This window comes from Anas acuta, chromosome 22 (assembly GCF_963932015.1).
Source record: "Anas acuta chromosome 22, bAnaAcu1.1, whole genome shotgun sequence".
NCBI classification, from domain to species: Eukaryota; Metazoa; Chordata; class Aves; order Anseriformes; family Anatidae; genus Anas; species Anas acuta.
The window spans coordinates 3,971,355-3,994,262 of NC_089000.1; the positions used below are offsets into that span (position 1 = coordinate 3,971,355).

Here is a 22,908-nt window from a genome sequence, read left to right on the forward strand (position 1 = left end):
TACAGGCCCAGCAGAAGCACAGGGAAGACCTCTGTAAGAATTTCGGGTCAGAGCAGAATCCCATGTGGCTTTAACAGTGAATTCCCAAGTGACCTGAGACAAGCACTCTGAAACACACTGGTGCCTGGGGCACTGACCACTGGAGTGAGACCCAAATTCATCTTTCTGAGCCCGTGGCAACCTGATGTTGAGAAAGGGGTTGTCAAAAATACAGCGTCAAGGGGGAGGGGGGGACTCATCTCAGTCTTGACTGTAATTCTCAATCACCGCACAGAAAGTATTTATATCCTGTTGGCAGCGTGTGTAACCAATGCGACTCTTCGTGTCAGAGCTGTCAATTACAGCCCTGACTTATGAGGAAAGATTAAATGAGCTAAATATGTAGAGCTTGGCTAAGAGACCGGGATGGGGGTGGGGAGAGGAGAAATGATGTGATAACTGTCTGCAAACATCTGAAGGGTGCAGATGCTTAAGGAGGAAAGGAATCACTTGGGGTGGCACACAAACAGGAGAAGCAAGCTGGAGGGGAGACACAGGAAACTCTCGCTGCATGGCAGGGATGCTCCATCCCAGGAAGGCGTGCTGAGCTGCACAACTGCATCCCAAGGAACAGCTGACAGCAGAGGACAATCCTGCTCTGACCAAGAGATAGAACGCAATGTAAAAAAGCAGGGCACACTGTGAGCGTGGCTGGTGATATGAAGTTATCCCTCGTGTTTCTTTCCAGCTGTAAAATCCCCTTACTAAAGAGCTATGCATACTGTCATTGCTACTTTTCCAGAAATGCATTTGTCAAGTGCATTGTCAAAAGCCATGGTGTGTTACGGGATCACAACTGGGCAGAAGACACGGTCTGTACAATCACGACAGGGCAAAGAGCTATGCACACACACTCACAAAACAAACAAAACCCCAAATGATTAAGACGTTTGGAAGGATTTGCAATTGAAGTGACCTCCAGAGAAACACAAGAAAATTGAGCAACAGGGAAAGTCTTCTCTAACGAGCTGCTTAGGAACTCCCAATCTATGAACTACACTGACTCTCAACTTTCTAGTTTTACAAACCTCACTTCTGAAGGTGTTGGCATCAGAAGTATCTGAAGGATGTATTCCTGCTCATCAAAGCTAGGGAAAGTTCTTTCAAGTTCCTGAATAATTCATTCTGCCTTTTGTGCCTCAGCTTCCATACTTTAACGTGATGAAGATGCAATGTATGCTGTGCTCTGAGGCACTACAAAGACGCTGTAGCTATTGCAATTTTTTCTTACAGTGTGATCTCCCAGGTAAAAGTAAGAGAATGCCAAGAAATTAAGAAAGTTATTACATGTAAGCAGTTATAATCTCATGAAAGTCGCTAGCAGTGACAAGACTAACTCTTTGATTGCAGTAACAACAACCCAGACAGCAGCTGGATAAGGGCAAGAGGAGTCCAACTGCTCAGTGGTATTAGAGGAGAGGAATTAAGAATCTCTGGCAACACTCTCCAGGTTAGGAATTTAATAACATGGAGTCAAGAGGCACTCTAAAGAACGAGTCTCCTACATAAAGTTATTTCAAGAAGCTAAAAAGGCAGACACTCCTGTGAAGTTCTTAAGCTGGTCCCTCCTCTCCCTAAGCGGAAAGAACTGTGGGCAATTGCTGCCCTCTACAAGTTGTTTTGCACATAGCATATTTTCCACGCACACGGAGCTGAAGTGATACTATTATCTCACCTTGATCCCGTAACCCATCATTACCAAAGCACACACACTGCAGGCGCCTCCTTGCTGTGTGCCGCCACCTGTTTGAAATTAAAAGGCACCCTTCCCAACAGCTGGGGTGCACACAACAAAGTGCTCCCAATCCTTCTGAGCAGGCAAAGAGCTGGGCTGCCAACGAACACAGAGCAACCAGCTGGCAGCAAAGCAGACCCTGATCTATAAAAAGTTCCTTGTAGGTGTAGCGTGTTTATGCCTCCAAAACATCCTGTGAGCATAAACAGAGAAATGAAATTCATTTTTCTCAAAGGTAAATAGCAAGCAATGTTAAATATTTTCTAAGTGGGTGCCAACTTTTTTTGTTTTTTTTTTTTTTTCCAACGTCACAAATCACCAGAGCTCCCGTTCTGCCTTCAGTGAGAGCTGGGATCTCCGGAAGCCAAACCATACCTAACGTTAAAGGGATTGCAACTGAACTCCCAGTACATTAATTTCCTTGCATGTCTTGTAATGAGCAACTCTGCCTGTAAGGAACAGCTTTGCCAGAGTATCATGACTATTTCAAAAACATCTTAAAAGTCTTCTGAGCAGTAATAGTGGTTTATCTGAAAAATGAGAATTGCTTTCAGAAATTTTTTCTGCATGAGTACATAGTACAACGCTGTTGGTAACCAAAAATGAGTGTACCTACCTAGATGTTATGATACTTTCACCCACTGGCTCTAAGTTGTTGTTTAACCTGTAAGCTCTCAGGGACATCCAAAGCCATTATTACATTTTGTACAGGCTGATAGGGCCTTAACCTGCTTTGGCCTGTAACTACTGCAAGTTTCTAGCTTTCATTCATTAGCATATAATGCTACAGCAGCAATTATATCCCAAACGATTATATTCCATCCTCTTTTAAAATTGGGATTTAAAGAAATTCCAAGGAAACTTTCCCACTGACGTCAGACCGGCAATTTAACTCAATGTGGCAGTGCTCCTTTAACTATGCTCTGTAGGTAAATTTACATCCGCGTGTTTTGCACGTATAATGTAGTTCTCTAAATCAACAGAGCAAAAGAGAAGTACATTTTGCATGAACAACAAAAGAAGTCAGTGAATACTCGGTAGTGAGACCAAAAAAAGGGGAAAAAAGGGAAGAAAACAAAAACTTCCAAGCTATGAAAACATCACATACACCAAAGGTGTGCTTCGTCAGTATTAGAATTCGCTTTGCAGCAAACCAAGGCATATTGTGTAGGGCAGTCACACACCTCTGGCTCCCTGCTCCTGGCCCTGTAAAACTGAAATCTGCGCAGCAATTGCCTTCCACAGCCTGATGGAATTATTGTCCAGCACTGGAAATCCACAGCAACACCTTCAGGAACTCCCAAACAAACGTAAGCATTATCACACCATTAGGGTTACTGCCTGCACAGGAGGTCACAGAGCTGATAGTCTCTCTCCCTCTCCTGCTGACAGTGGTAAATTATCCTGACTAATGTTTCGCTGGGGGCTATAAGTTAGTTGCCTACTGACTCTGGCTGTCTGGAAATCCCCTCTGGATAGATTTACTTTTAGAGAATTATTCAGTGTAGGCCACCACTCTGAACAAACCCACCATGGCAGACAGAAAATTTGTACAGTAAACAGGTATAAATCTTGTGTTAAACAATAAAGGGTGGGAAAATGGAAAGCAGAAGTGTGATAAGGATTGTCCCTCCAGAACACTCCTGTCCCTCAGATCATCTCTGAAAACAAAAATCCTTCTGAAAAAAATAATACTTTTTCTACAAACCTAGACCAAGATCTGTAAACTTCAAAATAAAGTATAAGGACTACATGGTATCCCTACTGGAGGAGTGTGTTTCAGAAATCCACGTATAAGTTTTGCAGTGAAAATACTTTTAATTTCAGCAAAGTTTGGACAGAAGAACATCTTTTTTTAAAAGAATTAATTCTTGACTTGTTTTCTGTGGGGTTTGATTGGCAGAAAGATAGTATCTATTGCTTTGTAAGAAGGAGAGCAATATGAATTCGCAATGTGCCCAATGATTTGTTCATCAGAAATGGATTCTGAATCCCCTTATTAGCCCCAATGAGCTCTCTCATACCTCATGGCACAATTCTGTAACCTTTCCTCATTCCCACTCATCATCTCGTAGTGTTAGGCTCCTGCAACTTCTACTTACACCAGACAGAGCTAAAAGTAGTCAGACTTAAAATCTCAATTGCAAAGCTCCTTCCTCAGAACTTGAAATGAAATTCTCTTTAACCACAGTCTACTGAAAAGGAAGCTTGGCAGAACAAATAAAGCTTAAAAGGAGGCGATGAAACAGAGGAACTGACCATTCTGCTGTCATGCACCAAATCCAGGCAGCTGGGAGAGGTAAGTACATGAGGAAAGTTCATCTCTGTCCAGTTTCAATGTCAAAAGTTTTCTCCACCACAAACACACATCATATTTTTTACTGGTTTACTTCCAAGGAAACAGAGAAATGGAACACAGAAACTGCAGAGGAACTAAATTTGCCCGTAACCAAACCACAGCATCACGGCTTCAATATGGGATCTCAGCTGGTGGGTCAGGAAACCAGATACAAATACCAAAAGTGTTCAGCATGGGCAAGAGACTACATTAACTATCATGAAGCTGTGCCTACATATAAGCTATGGCTATAGCAATGTCAAGTCCCCTTTCTGCTCTTCTTTTTATCTTTCCCCATTATTCCTTGACCACCAGAAAAGGAGTCAAAAAGAAGGGTGAACTAAAGAAGCAGCTGAGTGAAGTATGCCGCAATCACTTAAAAAAAGCATACAGATGCAAGCTTAGAGTCTCTTCCAAAGACATGCAAGGGAAGAGAAAATAGCAATGACCTCACTTGCCAGGCCAAAAGCCCAGGTCTCTGGGCTCCACAGCTTTATTCACACTTACGCCACCAACTTGCCAAGTGAACCTGGCTGAACAGTTAACCAGAACATCTAAAATAGCTTTTCTAAAAATCTGAAACAACACAGATGCATTCCCTAGACATGATAACGAAAAGCTATAGTATATAGCCTGTGATGTCTGCACAAAAGAGGCTATTAAAAGTATTTTGGCCATTACCATGAGCCTTAAAAATTTGAAAATCTGCTTAACAAAGGGTTGGAAAGAGCCATGAGGGCTCCAGCACATACCAACAAATTCTACACTAATTGCTGTAGAGACAGCAGTAATTCTTGTTACCTTGTACCTTCTGCCTGCCTGTAAAAAAGGGAATAAAACGTCCACATTTCAGTGCTGACTGCTATCATCTGCAATAAGAAACAGAAAGAAACAGCACATGCTAAAAACAAAAGTTAAATAATTCTACAAAAGAGAATACCCCGCTCTTTACAACATGATCCAGGGATTTTGTAACTCTGTAAGAAAGCAACAGAGTGATTTACATTTGCAACCAGTATTTTTATATTTACTAGTACTTCTTCCAGCAGCAGCAGGGGAAGGAGTATGTATTGTGGCAGAAAAAAAAAAAAAAAATAGCAGCATGTGGGAAGACCTCACTTATGGGCTCCGTTCCCTTAGGTTTTTCTCACAGCCCAGACTTGTGTTAGGGGCTTTCAGATGCACTGCCTTCCTAGCTGTAATTTAGGCTGCAGTAGATTGGGCAAAAACCAAAGGCCAACAGCAAACATATTCAGGCTATTGAAAGCACCTCAAAAGCAGCACAGTAGGTCTAACAAGCTACAAGACCTTGCTAGGGAGAGTCAAAACAAGCTAAAAAGAAGCAGAAAAGACTAAGTAATCACTCTAAAGAGAAGAGAGAGAAATGAGATGAAAGAAACAAAGATTGGAGAAGAATAGGGGATTTCCTAATGTTTTAACCTCGCAGAAAGGAGCTTTGTCCCATATCGTTACATCTTTTACACATCCCAGGACTTTGCTGTGAGTAGCAGCAAAAAGACAAACCTATTCCAACGCCACAAGTGCTCTGAGGATTATCGGAGGTGGCCGCACATACAAAAGCTGGGGAGAGCAGAAAGGGATGCGGCACCGCTCACTGATAAGCTGCACTCAAGGAGAAGCTGATCCTGCACTGACGATGACAAACGTGGCTGTAAACAGCAGCGGAGCGAGATGCTGACACTCTGCTAACACAAGGTTACACTTCCCACTACGGAGCTACACGGCAAATTTTAATGGGCCAAGACCGACAGCTAGGGAAATGAGTGTCCGCTCTTGGCTGCAAAAATTATAGCTGCTCCCATCCCCCTCCAACCCATTCTCCACTGTCAGTGCTGTAACACAATGACCTCTCATTAGGGAGTATTTTTCAGTTGGGACAGTTTATTGTAAGGACACCGGATAACTCAAGGGATTAATGGCATGGCTGCGGAGCCCCTTATCTCCATTCTGGTGGTTTGGAACAGCACACACCACGAGGGAGCTGCGAGGAGAGCTGTTAGGAGTGTGACAGGAATCTGTAGGGCCCTATTCTGGAGGCCTCAGTAAGGCCAGAAACCGCAGCGAGGTACGGTCTGAGGACACAAAACGCAGGACACCGAGGACGTGTCAGATCGCACCTGGTTACGTGATCTTGGAGAACATTGAAGTCTTCCTGCAAACAGCCAGAAGTCATCGCTTCTCCTGGATTCTCCCTGCAAGCTGCATGCTTTGGGGGCACAGCACACAGAAGAGTGTGACCAAGCACAGAGCAGAACAGACTCAGCACCATGCAGGATACAGTACCCATTACAATCACAGATGTGATACAAAATCAGCTCAACCCTATCATGACATGTGCTAACACAGTATAAGGTGCTTTAATTTCCTTGCTTTCTCACTCTTGGGCACAGCACCACCGATTTGTTCAACGCACATCCCGACCCTACAAAGCCCCAAGTACCATCAGCCACCAATTAAGTCAAAAAAGGCAAGAGGGTACAGATCTGAATGTGGTCCTGAGACACTTTTCCCCCTCCTCCAGACCCTGTAAGGCTCTGAAACCTTATATTTCTCCTCAGCTGCTTACCACCAGATCTGAAGTCAGCGACGACCTGCCTGAGCGCATGGCCCTTCCACATGGAGCCACTTGCTGGACTCGTGCCACAGTTTGTTCTGGCGTTTCCGTAAACATTTTTTATGACATGGCTCCATGTGCCTACAAGTCCCCTTCGTGGACCCAGATCTGCTGCCTGCGTTAGAAGGCGGCGTGCATGATCCTGGCTACAGAGAAGCCACAGGAGCGTGGTGGGAGCTCGGTCATCTGGCTCGCAGAACCGAACGGCTCCTTTAATAAGGCTTCTCCAGATACTCAGCTGGAAACAATAATGGCTCCTAAGCAAACGTGACAGAGGCTGTGAGAGCTTAATATAAAAGACAAATAATGAAAAAATAAGGAGAAAGGCTCCACCTTTCAAAGGGCCCTAATTAGTTCACATGCAAGACTCACCATCGTGAGAGGAAAGTTTACTTTGGAGTTCTTTACATTTATAAATATTTGTACATGTCTACAAATATATATCTGCACAGAAAGATACACAGCTGCTATGTGCTTCCTCTGAGCAATTCTTCAGATGCACATACAGTAAGAAATTAATTAAATCCAAGGTGATGTTGGAATCTGCCTTGAGAAGGAGAACGCACAGTTTACCAACACAGGCTGTGATGCTCTGCTGCCAGCTATGAGCTTCCTAAGTGGGAGCACCAAAACCACCAAATCCATCACAAAGCTGGTGTGCTACCCTTGTCAGTAACAGCTCCAGGTAAATTCACACGTAGACGTCTATGCAATTAAGAGATCACACGGTGTTACTAGGCTACTAGGATTTTCACTGCAGAGCTTAACAGAATTCATGAACAGCCCTCTCATTAAATGCTTTTTACTGACCCTTCCCAGTTCATAGTCTTTACTCACATCTCCCTCCCTTAAAAATCATCTCCTGGGTTATCCAGATAAGAGTTACAAGGTAAAAATATGTTGATGTAACTGGTGCCATGCCATTATGGGAAGTACTTGAGTCTTCTCACTGCAAACAGCTTGTATTCACCATCGCCACAAACTAAAATCCAGAGAACAAGGGGACGATATGTTTAGCACAATAAGAAGGGCTAACATTTTTGGCAACGTTTTGACTGAGTTATAGGGAGCTGAAGAAGAAGGAAAAAAAGAAAAAGAAGGTTGTAAAATAAATTAATGCAGCTCAGGAGACTGGTGGCTCGCTTCCCAGGCTGCGTCACCATCAAAAAAAAAAAAGTTCTCTTAGTTATCCTCATATAAAAAAAATCCCAGAGCCCTTTCCAGAACAGTTCTAGAGTCAAAACATTGGATCACATGCACTGCCAGCTGCAAGACACTTCTAAGCTAGCTCTGAGTGCATCTGAAAATAAAGACAATTTGAGTGAGGTCTCTGAGCAGCAGAAGTTATTTTATTAGACAACAGCCCTAGGAATCTCTGTTCAAATTATGCTGCACTGGTCCTTCTTCAGACTCTTGAACAAATAAGCGCTAATCGAGAGCATGCACTGCGCACATTTAGGACAGATGGTCCCTGCTCAAGGACAACTCAGAGCCTGGGTGCCCCATGTGTGACCCGCTGGAAAGGCAGGAGCTACAGGTCAGAGGCCAGCAACACGGTGACATCAGGCAGCTTACACCTCGTTCACAAAACCAACTCCTCGGAAATGTAAGGCAATGTATGCAAAATGATGCAGCAAGTACAACAAGTCATGTATATTATATTATTAGCAAGAAATTATTTACTGCTTCTAGAAGAACTCACCAGTGGCTCCCGAGATGCTGCAGTTTCAGTCGCAGGGCAGGAGCCAGTCTGTAAAACAAAAAGAAGAGTGAGGTTACATTGCCACCTGATGGACACGAGTAGAAATGCTCGTCTGTAAAGGCTACACATTTGGGCAGACACTTGTTTCCACTATCCGCAGCAGTTTTGTGATGCGCTGAAGACAAAAATCCCTGGATCACAGAGATAATTAGTCCCAGCAGTCCCCATTTACACCAACAGAACTCAGAGAATGGGCAGGACTTGCTCTAGGGAGCCAGCAGCTAAGAGCCAGAGGCCACTGACAAATGTCACGACAGAAACATTCACCTTAACTCAACCTCTGTAGTGGTGCAGTGAACGAGCACGGCATTAAGCTTGGTCTCCCTCTGCTAAACCCTTGGTTGCAACACTTGTCACACTGCAGGGCACAGACAGGACGGTTTCATCACACATGAAATGAGGATAATAACTCGTTTGTCTCTAGGAAACCTGATGAGCACCTGGTGGCTGCAAAGAACTTTGAGATACTAAAAGAAAGAAAGATACTAAAAAAGAAGCAGCCCGAAGTATTGCTGTTAGAGTGGATGCAAAGGCACCTGGCTCTAATTCCAGGGTTCTTTTTCTCCTCTGCAGAGGGACTAATCCTAACCTGACGCTGAGCATCTCCCATTTCCATGATCCAGTAATGCACCCTTTGTTTTCTGCACTACTCCAGATTTCAAAGCAAATATGATTTAACTACAGCTCCCTGCACCTCAGCAACACCAGCACCGTCCTTGTTCCCCACACAGAGGTAAAAGACGTGGCTTTAGGACAAAAGCTGAACACTTCCCCTTGCACACTAGGAAGGAGTGAGACACAGTAGGAAAGTGAAACAAGCTGATTTAGGCAGGACAGAAAGTCAAAGGTGGGCCTAGACTTAAAATTCAGAAGCTTCCACTCTCCTGCTGTAATTTTTTAGCTGAGTCCCATGTTTTGTGAAATTTTTCCCTGGACTTGACTGTAGTGCTGAAAAAAAGCAAAGTTTGATCCCTGTATATCTGAAATACATCGGCTCTCCCAAAGTTTTATCATAAACTAAACCTAATCTTGGTCAACCACCTACTTTCCAATGGGATTCACATGATATTAAGATGGTCTAACCTATATTGCCTTCACTGTGTTTTTATCTTAGTAGAGCTGACATATACAGGTTACCTCAACTGTAAAAAAAAATGCAATTTTACTGGTAAAGAAGCCATGTTTTAGGCTCACTTACAGAAAAGAGATCCTATTCATGGAGTACAATGAAAGCTAAAACTTTTGAGCGATACCATAAAAGTCCTTAAAGGACTTTTTGTCTTCCAATTGCATTCATCACTTTTATGCAATACACCACACTTCCAAAGCAGCCCAAGATTTTTTCCCCACCTACAAAATACTCAAAAATACAGAAAGAAGTACACATTGCCACAAGAGGGTGCCAGTAACCCAAACATACTGCAGCTCAGCTGCCTCCACATAGATATGCATCATTCCCAGGGCCCAGCTAGATGTCACAGCCAGGCAGTGATTTTCTCAAGAGGCCCTTATCCTCGTTTTTGTGAGCCCACTGAATATCTCCTAAAATTTCAGCCACTATCAATTCATTTAATATAACCACTGCAAATACCAGCTTATCAGCTTCAATGCCATGCTGGAAGTCCCACTGCCTGCTGTAGGGGCGGCAACGCTGTGTGATAGCAAGAAAAGGGCACCTCTCTCTTCAGGCTTGTCACTGGCTTCCTATTTTTATATGCACAGTGCATCTGCTTTCAAACCTTCCATAGCTGGATTAAAAAAAAAAAAAAAAAAAAAAAAAAAAAATAGTCTCAAGCTCACTCCACCGCTTCAAAAATTTGGAAAACATGAGAATTAAAACAAGAATATGGCTTGCAGGATTTATTAGTAAGTTAGCTGAGCCTCTTTAGGTTGTGGATAAACTTCTTCGGTACACACGCTCTACTTTGTTTCTTTAGTTATGTCCCAGGACTAACACAGGTATCTTCCTATGGTGAATACTCCAAAATATTTGGGCCTGATTAACAGGACACTGAAGTTAAGGAAAAGATTCTCATCAAATTCAGTTAGTACAGGGTCAGAGCTGCTGAGACAAGGCAGCGAAAGCATACCACAGATAAAATTCCTGTTAAATACTTCAAAAAAGTACCAAGAGCTGATAACTACTATTTCCATGGAACTACTCCATCAAGATACTCGTGTTAAGTGTTGAGCTTTCTACGAATGTGCGTATTTTGCTATCTGCAGCATGTTTCAAGGAAAATTTGAAGCATTTTAACTATTTAAGCTGGCTTTGCAAAGAATTGTGAGGAGCAAACAGCGAGGTCGCAAAGCCACAAAGAAAGAAACCATCTCCCTGCACTGCCCACCACAGAATTCACATCCTCAGAAAGTTCCCAGAGCCTCCAACACTTGTATGTTCTGCCCTAAGGAGCTGCCGTAGTGTTTGTGGACTGTCAGACACAATATTTAGCCAACCTGGGACACTGCCCAAAGAAAAGCATCTGGCACGAAGGCAGGTTACTGTGAGAAAACGTGTATGAAGTGGGTGGGTAAGAGGCTTGATGCTGAATACGCATACTCAGAAATTCTGATGCATGTGTGAGCAGCCCATTGACATATTTGATTAGTCGGGTAACTTATGGCCCAACACTTTAAATGGGATCTGCATTTTCCTTCCAGCAAGACTTCCAAGCACAGCACATACTGTAACAGCGAAGGAAGCTTCGTGTAAGGCAGGAGTCAGCAGCCCTCTGGAACATGGTGGCTCTGACACAAGTCAGGGAAGAATCCGTCCACTCCACATACAAGCTGTTCATTAGCCTGTATTTAATGAAACAATGGATATCCAGTCCAGAGACCTAATATCCTATACCATAAACCATCCTTTAAGATGAACACAGCAGAGAATCCTGAGGCTAAACACTTGAGCAAGAGGGAAGGAAAAAAATCCCTATATATTGGCTAACAATGCAACCAGAGAAGTCTCTGGAGCAAGAAATCAGGCACCTTTCAACACCTTTGTTTATAATCTTTAATTACCTCCTTACACGAAGGCAAAATGCAGCTAGATGGCAGACTGAGCCCAAGGCTGCCATAATGAAGCTTTGGAAAGAAAACAATTAAGATTTGGGCCTTTGTATTCCTCTTGCTTCCCCACTAACTGACAAGTAGGAGCATCACCAAGCATAGAAGGTGTTCAAGCACCAATGCATTCTGTTCACGTTGTCACCTCTCCGTTCTCAGTCTCTCACATGACATTTACATGCAGTCTGGCTACAGCAAAGAGAGCCTTGCAATGTTATGAAACAAACAGAACAATTCCATGCACAGAATCCACTCTTTCCTGCCTCAACGGCTGCACAACCGTTTTGGTACCAAGTCCAGCTCAGCCAATGACTGTACCAACTTGAGGCCTTTTATGACTCACAGCAACTCGCCACACACCGACTTCCAGGCTACAGGATTCCTCCTTCTGCGCGTAATTACACGGACAATTAAGTATCATTTTGTGTCCCAAACCAAACAGCTTTGAAAATTTAGACATGGTTATCTAAACCAAGTGCTAAATAACATTAAAAAAAAAATAACAACTTTCTCTAACACTGGGATTCAAAGTTACATGCAACACTGAGGAACTGGGTTGCTGGCTGGCTGGGCCAACAAAACTCTCCAAATATCCTGTCAAGGTACTCAGCACCAAAGAAATACTGATAGCCAAGAAAAATCAGTAACTGGTTACTCTGTTCACAAGCCATACTCTCCTCTTGCTCTTCCCTTACTTTTATTATTAGGAAGAATCAAAGGGAGATGGGCTCTTTTTTCTTCTGTTTTTGTGTTTGTTTGGTTTTTAGCAAAGACATTGTTAAAAGACCTAAGGAACGCGATTTTTAACCAATTAATGAATCTTTACATCTCTGGTAGAAATGTTTATTGCCTTTAGAATATAGAACCACAGAATCATAGAAAATCCCGAGTTGGAAGAGACCCACAAGGATCATCAATTCCAACTCCTGGCACCACACAGGTCTACCCAAAAATTGACTAAGTGCACAGTCCAAACGCTTCTTAAACTCCAACAGGCTTGGTGCAGTGACTGCTTCCCTGGGTGCGACAACCCTCTCAGTGAAGAATCTCTTCCTGATGTCTAGCCTAAACCTCCAATTTCATTTAGCTCCAACACCACCCCCCACAATGCTTGAGGCAATATATTAATTCATGAGAATGGGAAAATGAAACTAAGTAAAACAGACAGCAAGCCAAAAGATATCTGACACTCCCTTTGCAGCACCTAAACTAGCTAGATTTGTAACAGAAAATGACAGGCGTCAAACATAAACACGTTGAGCAAACCACTGCTACTACTCATAGCCTTATGTTGAACACTTGATAATAAATAAACAAGCATCTTCAGTGGTGGAAAGTAAATATTTCCTTTAAGTTCTTTAAACATCTAGGGTGCAATAAGGACAACTTTTTGCATACCAGAGTCAAAACTGCAGTGGCCGCTCAAGAGTAGCGGCATTTACATTCTGGTAGGCTAATAAAAGACACTGTCATTATAATGTTTTATTCCAAAATTGTGCCCTTAGGAATTCATCTCCCGGGCAATATACCCTTTAATCCTAGATTACACCCCTTTTTTTTTTTCCAACCAAACTTGGAAGATGCTTTCAAATTCTACCCAAGTCGACAGAAGTTGAGAGTACTGAACAGTTCTCACCACAGATCTGGAGCAGCCTTGGTGAGCCGTGTCTCACACGAGCACACAACGTGGGGACGGAGAAATTCAATAGAGAATCAGGGCTGCTCCTGGCGTGTGGGAAGGGGTGCTGAGAGGCATGGCCACCCTTTAGCCAAACCTGGCTGTTTCCTCCCACACCTGAAGCAAGGCAAATCGCCAGAGGTGCCCTTTAATCCAGCTCTGCAGCTAACAAAGTCCTGACAGGCCAGGAGCCCAACGGGGCACAAGTAATTGGCTCTTGCCTGAGAATCCCGTGGTTTTGCATACAATGTGGCACATTCCAGCAAGGATGCGGTTAATTGACCATTTCCTCCTAGGGTGGCTTCAGATTGTCTCCCTCCTCAGCGCTGCCAGACACTAAAGTCTCTGTGGTGAGAAGTTCCTTTCCAGCAGCCTGTATCCAAAATGCAAACAAGCCCTGAGGTAAAGCAACACTAAAGAACTATAAAACAAAAATGTGAAGGGTGCCATGGGAGGATACTGTACCCAAACTCATGAGAACCCGAAAGTTTCTTGGGCACTCACATTTGCCCATCAACCAGCTTTCTTTATCTACACCTGCAGTCAGCTGCCTCGTGGACTGCCCAGTGGCTCACAGGGTTGTTTCAGGTTTCCTCCTGCTGAAGGCATTCGCTCCGAGCACGAGGAATGGATTGCAGTGCCTGCACCTCAAGCTGCTGTTGATGAAAGCACATAGCCATAGCAAAACTGCCCAGCAAGCCTACCGCCAGTTTGGCAAGAGGGCCTTTCACAACCTGGCAGATTTGTACTGATTAGTCAGGGCACATGCTTTATGTAATGTATTGCTATCGCAGTTCACTTCAGCGTTGGGCCCTATAAACTCAACCAGTCCCAAATAAAAGTACCAGCGGCCATTGAGTCAAATCAGGAGAGATTTGAGCGATTGCACAAGAAAGCGTGGCAGACTTCGCTCTGTTTTCCTCCCTCCTGCTGACCCGCCAGCCCTTTCATCTCCTGGCTGCTGCAGAGCAAGGCCCTGCTGCAGCCACCTCAGGGGTGGTTTTACAGATTTCCACGGCTGCCACACGTTCAGGTGTCTGTGGGGGATACTGGTGGGACGGGGAAGGTGCCGGGTCACTGAACTGGGGCCAGCTGAGTTTGCAGCGGGCCCAAAGTTACACTGGGCCATCGGTGAGCCAGCACAGCTGGCTGAAACCCATGCTGCAATGATTCCCTTTGCATTTCAGGTCCTGATTTATAAAACCATGGCATTTTCAGCGCGTTCCTTGAGCACGCACCCAAGCCAGTGAGCCCACGGTCCCTTCACCCTCCACACTCGGTTGCTGACAAGGTTTGGGCTGCATCTGTCACGGTGCTGCCCGTTCCGCAGGGATCTCAGGGACTCGAAGCCCTGCTGAACCTGGAGGTGCCGTCTGGCCTTTTTAGTAATAAGCAATAAACCGGCCTTTTTCATGATTGTAGCCCTGAGACCTTCCCCTCTCACCGTTTCCAGCCACAACCACAACCACTTCCCCCAACCAGCGCTGCCCACCTCCAACCCCGCTGCCCCCCGAGCTGCCTGCTCTCCCTTTCCGTGTTTTGGGGGGGGATTTTGGTGTTTTTGGATTTTTCCCCCTCCTATTCCCCACACAGCCCGGGGGGGGTCGGCGCCTCAGCAAGCAGCGACCGTTGGGGAGGGTGAAGGAGGGGGGAGGGGGGGAGGGCGCCGGGGTCGCGTGAGGCGGGATGGGGGGGGGGGGGGGGGCGCTGAGGCCCGGGGCCCTGCCCACGATCGTTCCCCGGCGGCAGCGCCCGGGCCCCGGCCCCGGCCCCGGCCCGCCCCCGGGGGGCGGCGGAGCGCAGCGGGCAGCGAGCGCCGGCCCCGCGTACCTGGCTGGGCTGCTCCGCTTGCTCCGAGGAGGCCATCTTGGCAGGCCCGGTTAATCCATCCCCGCCCAGCCGGCGGCACAGCCCGCCCCGCCGCCCGGCGGAACTACACGTCCCGGCGTGCCCGGGGAGGGAGCCCGGCCATGGCGGCGAGGCCCAAACCCTGCCTGGTGAGGCGGGGAGGGGGGAGAAAGCAGCACGGCCTGGCCGCCTCCTGCCTGAGGGAGCTGCGCCAGAAAGGTGAGGGGACAACGCCGGGGCCGCCCCTGATGTGGCTGGGATATCCCCGAGGCGCTGCCCGGCCCCGCGGTGAGGTGACAGGGCTGCGTGTTCCCCGTGCTTCTCACGCAAAATGTTGTGGTTTTTGGTGTTTTCTTTTTTTTTTCCCTCAGCCAGCGGTGTTCTGGCCATCGATAAAGCCTTGGAGCCCATCACCATCGTGCTGGCGGAGGACGGCACCATCGTGGACGATGAGGATTACTTCAGGTGCCTGCCGCCCAACACCAAGTTCGTGGCGCTGGCGAAGGACGAGAAGTGGGGCGGGAGGAGCCCAGGTACGGGCTGGGGGTGCTGGGTGGGCTCCCCGAGCCAAGAATACTCCTGATATTAACTCAGGAACAGCCTGTGCTGCCTGGCTGCTTGCTCCTCTTCCTGCAAACCCAGCGAACAAAACAGCGAGCGACGGAGAGAGCAGAGCCACGAGGATGATTGAGGGAGCGGAGCATCCTCCTTGGGAGGAGAGGCTGAGGGAGCTGGGCCTCTCCCATAATAAGGGATGACCTTATTAATGTTTGTAAATATGTGAAGGGCGAGTGTCAGGAGGATGGAGTGTTCCGGAGTTCTTCTCCGGAACACCCAATGATAGGACATGGGGCAGTGGGTGGAAACTGGAACATAGGAGGTTCCACACAGAGGTTCCGCATAAATATGAGACAAAACTTTTTTACAGTGAGGGTGACAGAGCACTGAACAGGCTGCCCAGGGGGCGTGTGGAGTCTCCTTCTCTATAGACATTCAAAACCTGCCTGGATATGTTCCTGTTTGACATGATCTAGGTGTTCCTGCTCCAGCAGGGGGATTGGACTAGATGATCTTTCAAGGTCCCTTCCCATCCCTAATATTCTGTGATTCTAAAGTGGGAGTAACAGACCTCACTGCTGTTTTGATGCTGATCAAACAACCCTAAACGGCGTCACACAGATTCCAGCACAAAGTCAGGGCTCTTGTTCCTGTATTGCTTACTTGTGTTTCCATCTTTTCGCGGGTGACTCGTGTCAGGCGGCGGAACAACCTGGCTCTCAGATGTGGATGAAGTGGACGGTGCTGCAGAGAAGTGGAAGCAGCTGGCCAGGCAGCTGAAGGATGACCTGTCTAATATCATCCTGATGTCCGAAGAAGACCTACAGGTACACAGGGAAAAACTATTCTTAGTTTTGCCCAACGCCCATTTATTGCAGTAGATGGCACAGAACAGAATAAGCACATGAGATCTCAAAGTTTAATTCAGCTGTTGTATTTTGGCTGTGATGCTAGACTGAAATTTCTCCTTGACTTGTTTCACCGTCAGGGCATGTGTTTGAGGAGGATGCTCTTCATCACTGATTGTCCTTCACAGCATGTCTAATTCTGGCTGTAGGAGAGTGAAAAAGGAAGTGTGGGCCAAATGACAGCAGAGGTGGGCTCTTTTCATAGAAAATAGACACCTTTGTAAAGCCTCAGAAGGGAGGGTAGAGCAGCATGCCAAATTTGTCTGCTCCAAGGGAGGGTGAAGAGCTGCTGACAGCTTCCAGAGCTCGTTGTTTCAAGTATGGGAGTGCCTAACACCCTGTGTGTGGTGAGGCATGGTGATAACAGCCTCCTGGTGCTTTCCTGCACTGTGCAGCTTCCCAAGTGCCAGCCTGTTGTATTTCTTTTATGTGTTCCCATGCACACGTAAGAATTGGTGCTTTGATTGCCAGAAATTGTCAGGATGTTTGTTAAAAACACACAGTTCTACACCTCCCTGAAGACCTTTTGGCTGCTGGTAAAGAATGTGGGCTGGTGGAGTACCAATACAGCCTCTCAGAACCAGGCTGACTTGCTGTGACACGAAAACCTTGTGAAATATGCTAGCTTTCATGAAGGTGGAGGCTCTGTCATTCAGGAGGCTTGCTGTTTGTACTGCAGTTGGTGTAATGGAATGAGTTAACAGGAGCACTCCTATTTTTTTCAAGGTGCTTATTGATGTACCGCATTCAGACCTGGCAGAAGAACTTGCCCAAAGTCAAACCAAAATCCAGGCGTTGCAGAACACCCTGCAGCAGGTGCTGGACAGACGAGAAGAAGAACGCCAGTCAAAGCAGCTCCTGGAACTCTACCTAGAGGCCTTGAAAAACGAAGGCAGTATCTTAAGCAAAGTAGCAGGTAGGCAGCATTAGGATACTAAAGAATGAGATTTTCAGAAAAGCATGAAATAGTTGAATAGAACAAATAAGGCGGAGGGAAAGAGTGGAGTGAGCCACTTGCTTAGCAGCTATTAATGACTGATGTATTAAGCTGGTGTAGCATAAGAATTCTCTGAATGGGAGAGATCAGGAGTCCTTTTGCTGCTTTGTCACAATTCTCACAACTCCTGAAAGTAGAATATTGGGGGGAAAAGCATAAATCATGTAGTAATCCTTAGCATAATAGATTTCCTAAGTTACAGGCTGCATCTAGATACAACGTATACCTTACTAATGTCAAAAACAACAATGCAGTCTGAGCTACTTTTCCTGTCCTGTGCCTGTCACAGGCTGTAATGATTTTGCTGCCACTTTTCAGAGTCTGAGACCGTACCAGGAAAGGAGATGGATGTGGTTGACACGGGTACCAGCAGCACTGGCACTTCAGCCAAAACAGCACTCAGTGACCACCTCCTTGCTGTTCTGAAAGGGAAACCTGTCCCAGAGCTCTGCTTGGACAGTCAGGATCTAGAGGTGGGTGAGGATCACATAACCATACTCTGGCAAATCTCTCTGGTGAAAGGGGTGATGGGGGAAGCTGTCCCTGCCTCTGGAGGCTCTACTGTCAATATACCTCAGTCTTAAAGTGCTGAGGTTTAGCCCGTTTTTCTTCTTCAGTAACACTACCTCCTGCTTCGCTGTTAAATGCAGCTGATAATCCTCCAAGTATTCTAGGACATACTTGGAAAAGCCACAGGAAAAAATTGTGGTTTTAATCTCTGCCAAATCTTGATAGCACAGACAGCCAGTGCTTCATCTATATTACCAGCAAGTCTTTTGGATGCAGATACATTTAGCTGTATTTGTGTGCATCCCAAGGCAAAATAAAAACCTCCTTATTTTGGAAAATAGTGTAAATAAACCCATAGCTTTGAAAGGAAAGTCTAGGTAAACTAACCATTAGGATGTGTTCTGATACTATGAGTCTTAGTTTCTACAGAAGAGAAAAACAACTGCTTTCTGTTTGCTTGAACATTGGAACATAGCTTCAAATTCTAAGTACCAGTAGAAAGAAAAATACAGTAACCTAAAAGATGAAATATGTAAGCTAGAAACATCACCAAATTGGCATTGTTAAATAGGTGTCTAATTGCTCCTGTTCTTAGTGCGGGCAGAGGAGGTTGTGGTGTTAAAGCATCAGTGGAGAAGACTGTTACAAATCTGTCTCATTACAGCTGGTCGTGAAAGAAGACACACAAGCCCTGGCTGCAGCTCTCAGCTGGGACAAGCAGAAAGCTGAAGCTCTGCAGCAAGCCTGCGATCAGGAGCTCTCCAAGCGCCTACAGCAAGTGCAGACCTTGCATTCCCTGAGGAGCACATCAAAGGGCAAGAAAACACTACCTTGGGGAGACTGGCTTAGTTCAAAACGTAAAAAATAAGACTTGTTCTGCCTCAAGTGCCAAGGGAATGCAAGTGGGGTGTGCTGTTTTTTTTTTTGTTTTTTTTTTTAATTGCAATCACCATAAACACAATACGTCCTGGCAGCCATAGTTTGCTGGTCATACCATGGTCTGGCTGTAGACAACTAAAATCTGGACATTGTCCTGAGGCTTAAACTCCTGTGATGACTCAAATCATGTGTAACCAAAGGGATTTAGACTTTTTGCAGAATACTAGAACAATGGAATTACTAAACACAGCATGTAAGAGTTCAGCTTTGAATAGCTGCTTGGGAGCCAGAAAATTCCATCTGATAATGCTGGATTTAGCTTCTGGAGCCTCGGGCAGTTTGGTTACTTTATCTTCCCACCATTTGCAGTGTAAAGGATGAAATTCATCTACCTCGTGGACGTTAACAAATAGGAAGAAGGCATTCTGAGGATTGCTCATTGAACACAGCGTGCTTTTTCTTTGGAGGGGTTTGTTGTGATTTGGCCTATTAAAGTTGTCATGTGGTTTTTCCAGCTGCTGTCTGGCCTTAAGCTCTAGCCTGGCATCTAGGAACTTGAACTTCTCTCTAATTTCACCAGTTAAAAGTAAAATCAAAACCTCTTAATTCCTGTGGCTTTTTTTTTTCTGTAAGGAACTCCTGCCTCAAGTGCAGTGTAAGCACTAATTTATAAAATAGCAAAAGTGGAAATGCTTGTTTTGAAAGGCTGTGGGATGGAAGACTGTCATGGTTCCACTCGAGTGGGCAACTGAGCTCCACCACAGCCGCTCTCTCACTCCCCCTCCTCAAAGAGGAACGGGGAGAAAATACGATGAAAAGGGCTCAGAGGTTGAGATAAGGACGAGGAGATCACACAGTAATTATTGTAACGGGCAAAACAGACATAGGGAGATAGTAAGATTTATTGCTTATTACTAACAAGCTAGAGAAGCAAGAAACAAAGGAAAGAAACCAAAAGCACCTTCCCCCCCATCCACCCTCTTCCACCTCCTCCCCCCGAGCGGCGCAGGGGAACGGGGAAATGGGGGTTATGGTCAGTCTGCAGCGCTTCTCTGCCTCTCCTTCTCGGTCACTCTCGTCCCACAAACCCACCAAGGTAAACGTTACATACTCACCATGGTAGAAGCAACTACCGGGTGGCTGGAAACATCCAGTAAACCATGCCACGCCCCAAAACACTATCTTGGGCCTGGAAAGACAAGTGCTGTGGTGACATGGTACACCAGAGAGAATTGAGTCTGACAATGGGAGTCACTTCCGAAACAATTTGGTCACCTCCTGGGCCAAGAGGCATGGCATTGAGTGAGTGTATCACATCCCTTGTCACCCACACGCCTCTGGGAAGGTTGAGAGGTACAATGGACTGTTAAAAACTATGCTGCAAGCATTGGGTGCTGGGATGTGGAAATATTAGGATATAAATCTACCAGAGGCCGCTTGGCTAGTTAACAACAGGGGGTCTGACAGCCGTCCTGGTCCTGTTGAAATAAAACCCCTACACACAGTGGAAGAAGCTAAAGTCCCTGTAGTGCATGTGGGGAAGCGGATGGGGAAGGTGGTGTGGGTTGCCCCTGCCATGGGAAAAGGCAAAGCCACTCGTGGGATTGCCTTTGCCCAAGGACCATGGTATACCTGGTGGGTAATGCAGAAAGATGGGGATATCAAGTGTGTGCCTCAAGTACATCTCAAACCTCGAGTTCTCTGTGTTGTATTTTGTCCCCCTTCCTCTTTGAGGGGAGGGGGAGTGAGAGAGCGGTTGTGGTGGAGCTCGGCTGCCCACCTGAGTAAAACCACCACAAAGACTTCTATTTGGCCTGTCTGTATTCCTATCCTAATCACTGGTATGGTATCATAACACCTCTGTATTAACCTGCTTATTTTTAAATTGGTTAAAGTCTTTTTCTAATGTCATTAAAACCTTTTTACTATACTGCTGGACCAGTTTTGATATTCCTGCTGGTGTCTATGATTAAAGAATGTGCCAATATGTACACTATTTAGGGATAGAGGAAGAACTTAAAATGCAAAAGTATTCCATATTTAACCTGTCTGAAGATGATATTTAGGTATAGGTGTGAACATGGTGAGAGTTCTGGTGTACTCTTTTCTTCTCCTGTGAGAATGTGAAATGCATACAAAAGCAGCTGAAAGGTGAGCTGAAACTTCGGGAAAGTTTTTGTAGGTATAAATCCTTCCTAGTATCATGCAAAATCCACCGATTTGACATAACCTTAAACCTTTAACATAACCTTAAATGGTACTGGATGCTGTCTGCTGAGTATTGCTACAGCAGGCACTGTATATAGGTACACTGGAAGTCTAACTTTGCATGTGGTTAATTCAGTAACTAAAATATTCTTATCGGTTTAGTACATCTGTGCAGGTAAGCAAAAAATACTTCAAGGAACTTCTGAAGATGCTACCCCCTGAGATCTGGCTGGAATTTGGGGGTAAGCCTACAGTCAACTTTTTGGACAATCTGTTTCGCTTGGGCAAGTGATTGCTTCTTCTTACAGTGTATGCTTCTGGCTTGTAACATCATAGGCCATGGCAGGTAAAAGGGGTTCCTGCTGCTTTAAATAGCTACTTATTGCAAGCTTTTTATATTCGAGGCTTTCTGAAAGAACACGTATGGCTGTCCATTAACAATTTCTGAAGCATGCTGTATTGCACTCAAAGCTAATTACACTGGCTACCCATTGAAACTGAGTGCATTGAGCAGATTAGCTGTCAGCAGGCTTTTTCTGTGAGCTTATGTCTCTGCCTGTGATTACCACTCTTCCCCTTTTAAACCCTTTTTTCAGTCTTGCTCAAAGCTTCAGTGCTTTGCTTTTTTCAAGCTCAGCTTAGCAATGGAAATCCTACTGCTCACGCTGTACAAGAGGAAAGGGGTTTTACCTATCACTTTTCCATATATCTGAAATAACAGCATAATTACTTCAATCCTACATGTATTACAAACATTTTAACTACTTCAGGAGAACCCTGAGATGGCAGTCACAGAGACCATGCTGATACTACTTGTAGAAGGCAGTGATGGTCCTTTCAATCTAGCCTTAAGAAAAAAGAGGATTTTCATTTCTGCTTTTTTTCTGTTACCAAGTTTAGAGCTCTTCAGATGTCTGTAAATTACTAAATGCTGCAGTTCTTACGCTACAGAATTCAAATTATCAACTAGATGTAGCACAGTATAATTTTAATTGTTACTCTTAATTGTTCTGTTCTACTAACAACAAAAACAGATTTTCATAAGCTGATGGGAGCTGCAGTTAAACTCTATCCTAAAGCTGAGCTGAAGTAATCTCGAGTATTATCTGCGAAGAGCACATACACAGTACTTAGCTCTCTTTAAAACTCTATTATAGTCAACATCCTTCAAATGTCTCTGTGACAAATGAGAAGCGATTAGCTAATAGGCTAACAGACTCCAGTGCTATACCTCATCCTCTAATTTCTATGAAAAATCCTTTTATAATAGTCAAGTTTATGTACTGCTTCTTGGATCTCTTTCAATAGTGCAATCAATCAAACAAAGCTGAAAACTCCTAAAACATCTCCATTAATGGGATTTTTAAACCTAACAGTTCAATTATCCTTATAAATTGATTTTTTTTTAGGGTAGACTTTATTATAGATCTTTAGATCATTACATTCCAAAAGTCAGCTCAGAGCTAGAATTTCCTGTCAGTGATAACAAAATAGCCTCTGCCAGATCTAATGTTTCCACAGCAAACAAACACAAGACTTTTCAGTAAACCATCTCTAGCTTTCAGCCAGCATCTTCTGCATTCTGCAGTGAAATATGTGTATGTGTTCAGACAGGAAGTGACAGATTTCAGACAAGGACTACAGAACTGTCTCTCCTTCAGTGAGAAGTGGGTAAGAGCAAAAAACAATACTGGGTTTTTGTCCTGGGTTATTACTCTTTTAGTCAGTAGAATAAGTTTTCTAAATA

General features: G+C 45.0%; 2 protein-coding genes across 3 annotated transcripts in view; one reads left to right on the top strand and one right to left on the bottom strand.

Moving 5' to 3' along the window:
- Positions 1-15,172, bottom strand: part of PEX14 (peroxisomal biogenesis factor 14) — a 77,456-nt gene extending 62,284 nt beyond the window's left edge. Inside the window, exons 1-2 of one of the 2 annotated variants that reach the window (XM_068658856.1) lie at positions 15,084-15,172; positions 8,450-8,497 (exon numbers count right to left, since the gene is read on the bottom strand). In XM_068658856.1, coding sequence (XP_068514957.1) covers positions 8,450-8,497; positions 15,084-15,119 — 84 coding nt within the window. In that variant the 5' untranslated portion in view covers positions 15,120-15,172. Of the gene's footprint in view, positions 1-6,699; positions 6,870-8,449; positions 8,498-15,083 lie in introns of those variants that run through there. The other variant, XM_068658857.1, reaches the window with a different exon arrangement.
- A 13-nt stretch (positions 15,173-15,185) lies between these two features.
- Positions 15,186-20,883, top strand: DFFA (DNA fragmentation factor subunit alpha). Its single transcript, XM_068658861.1, has 6 exons — positions 15,186-15,320; positions 15,473-15,634; positions 16,359-16,486; positions 17,294-17,483; positions 17,883-18,037; positions 18,739-20,883. The coding sequence occupies exons 1-6, from the start codon at positions 15,224-15,226 to the stop codon at positions 18,940-18,942; spliced, it is 936 nt and encodes a 311-aa protein (XP_068514962.1). The 5' UTR covers positions 15,186-15,223; the 3' UTR covers positions 18,943-20,883.
- Positions 20,884-22,908: the final 2,025 nt, after the last annotated feature.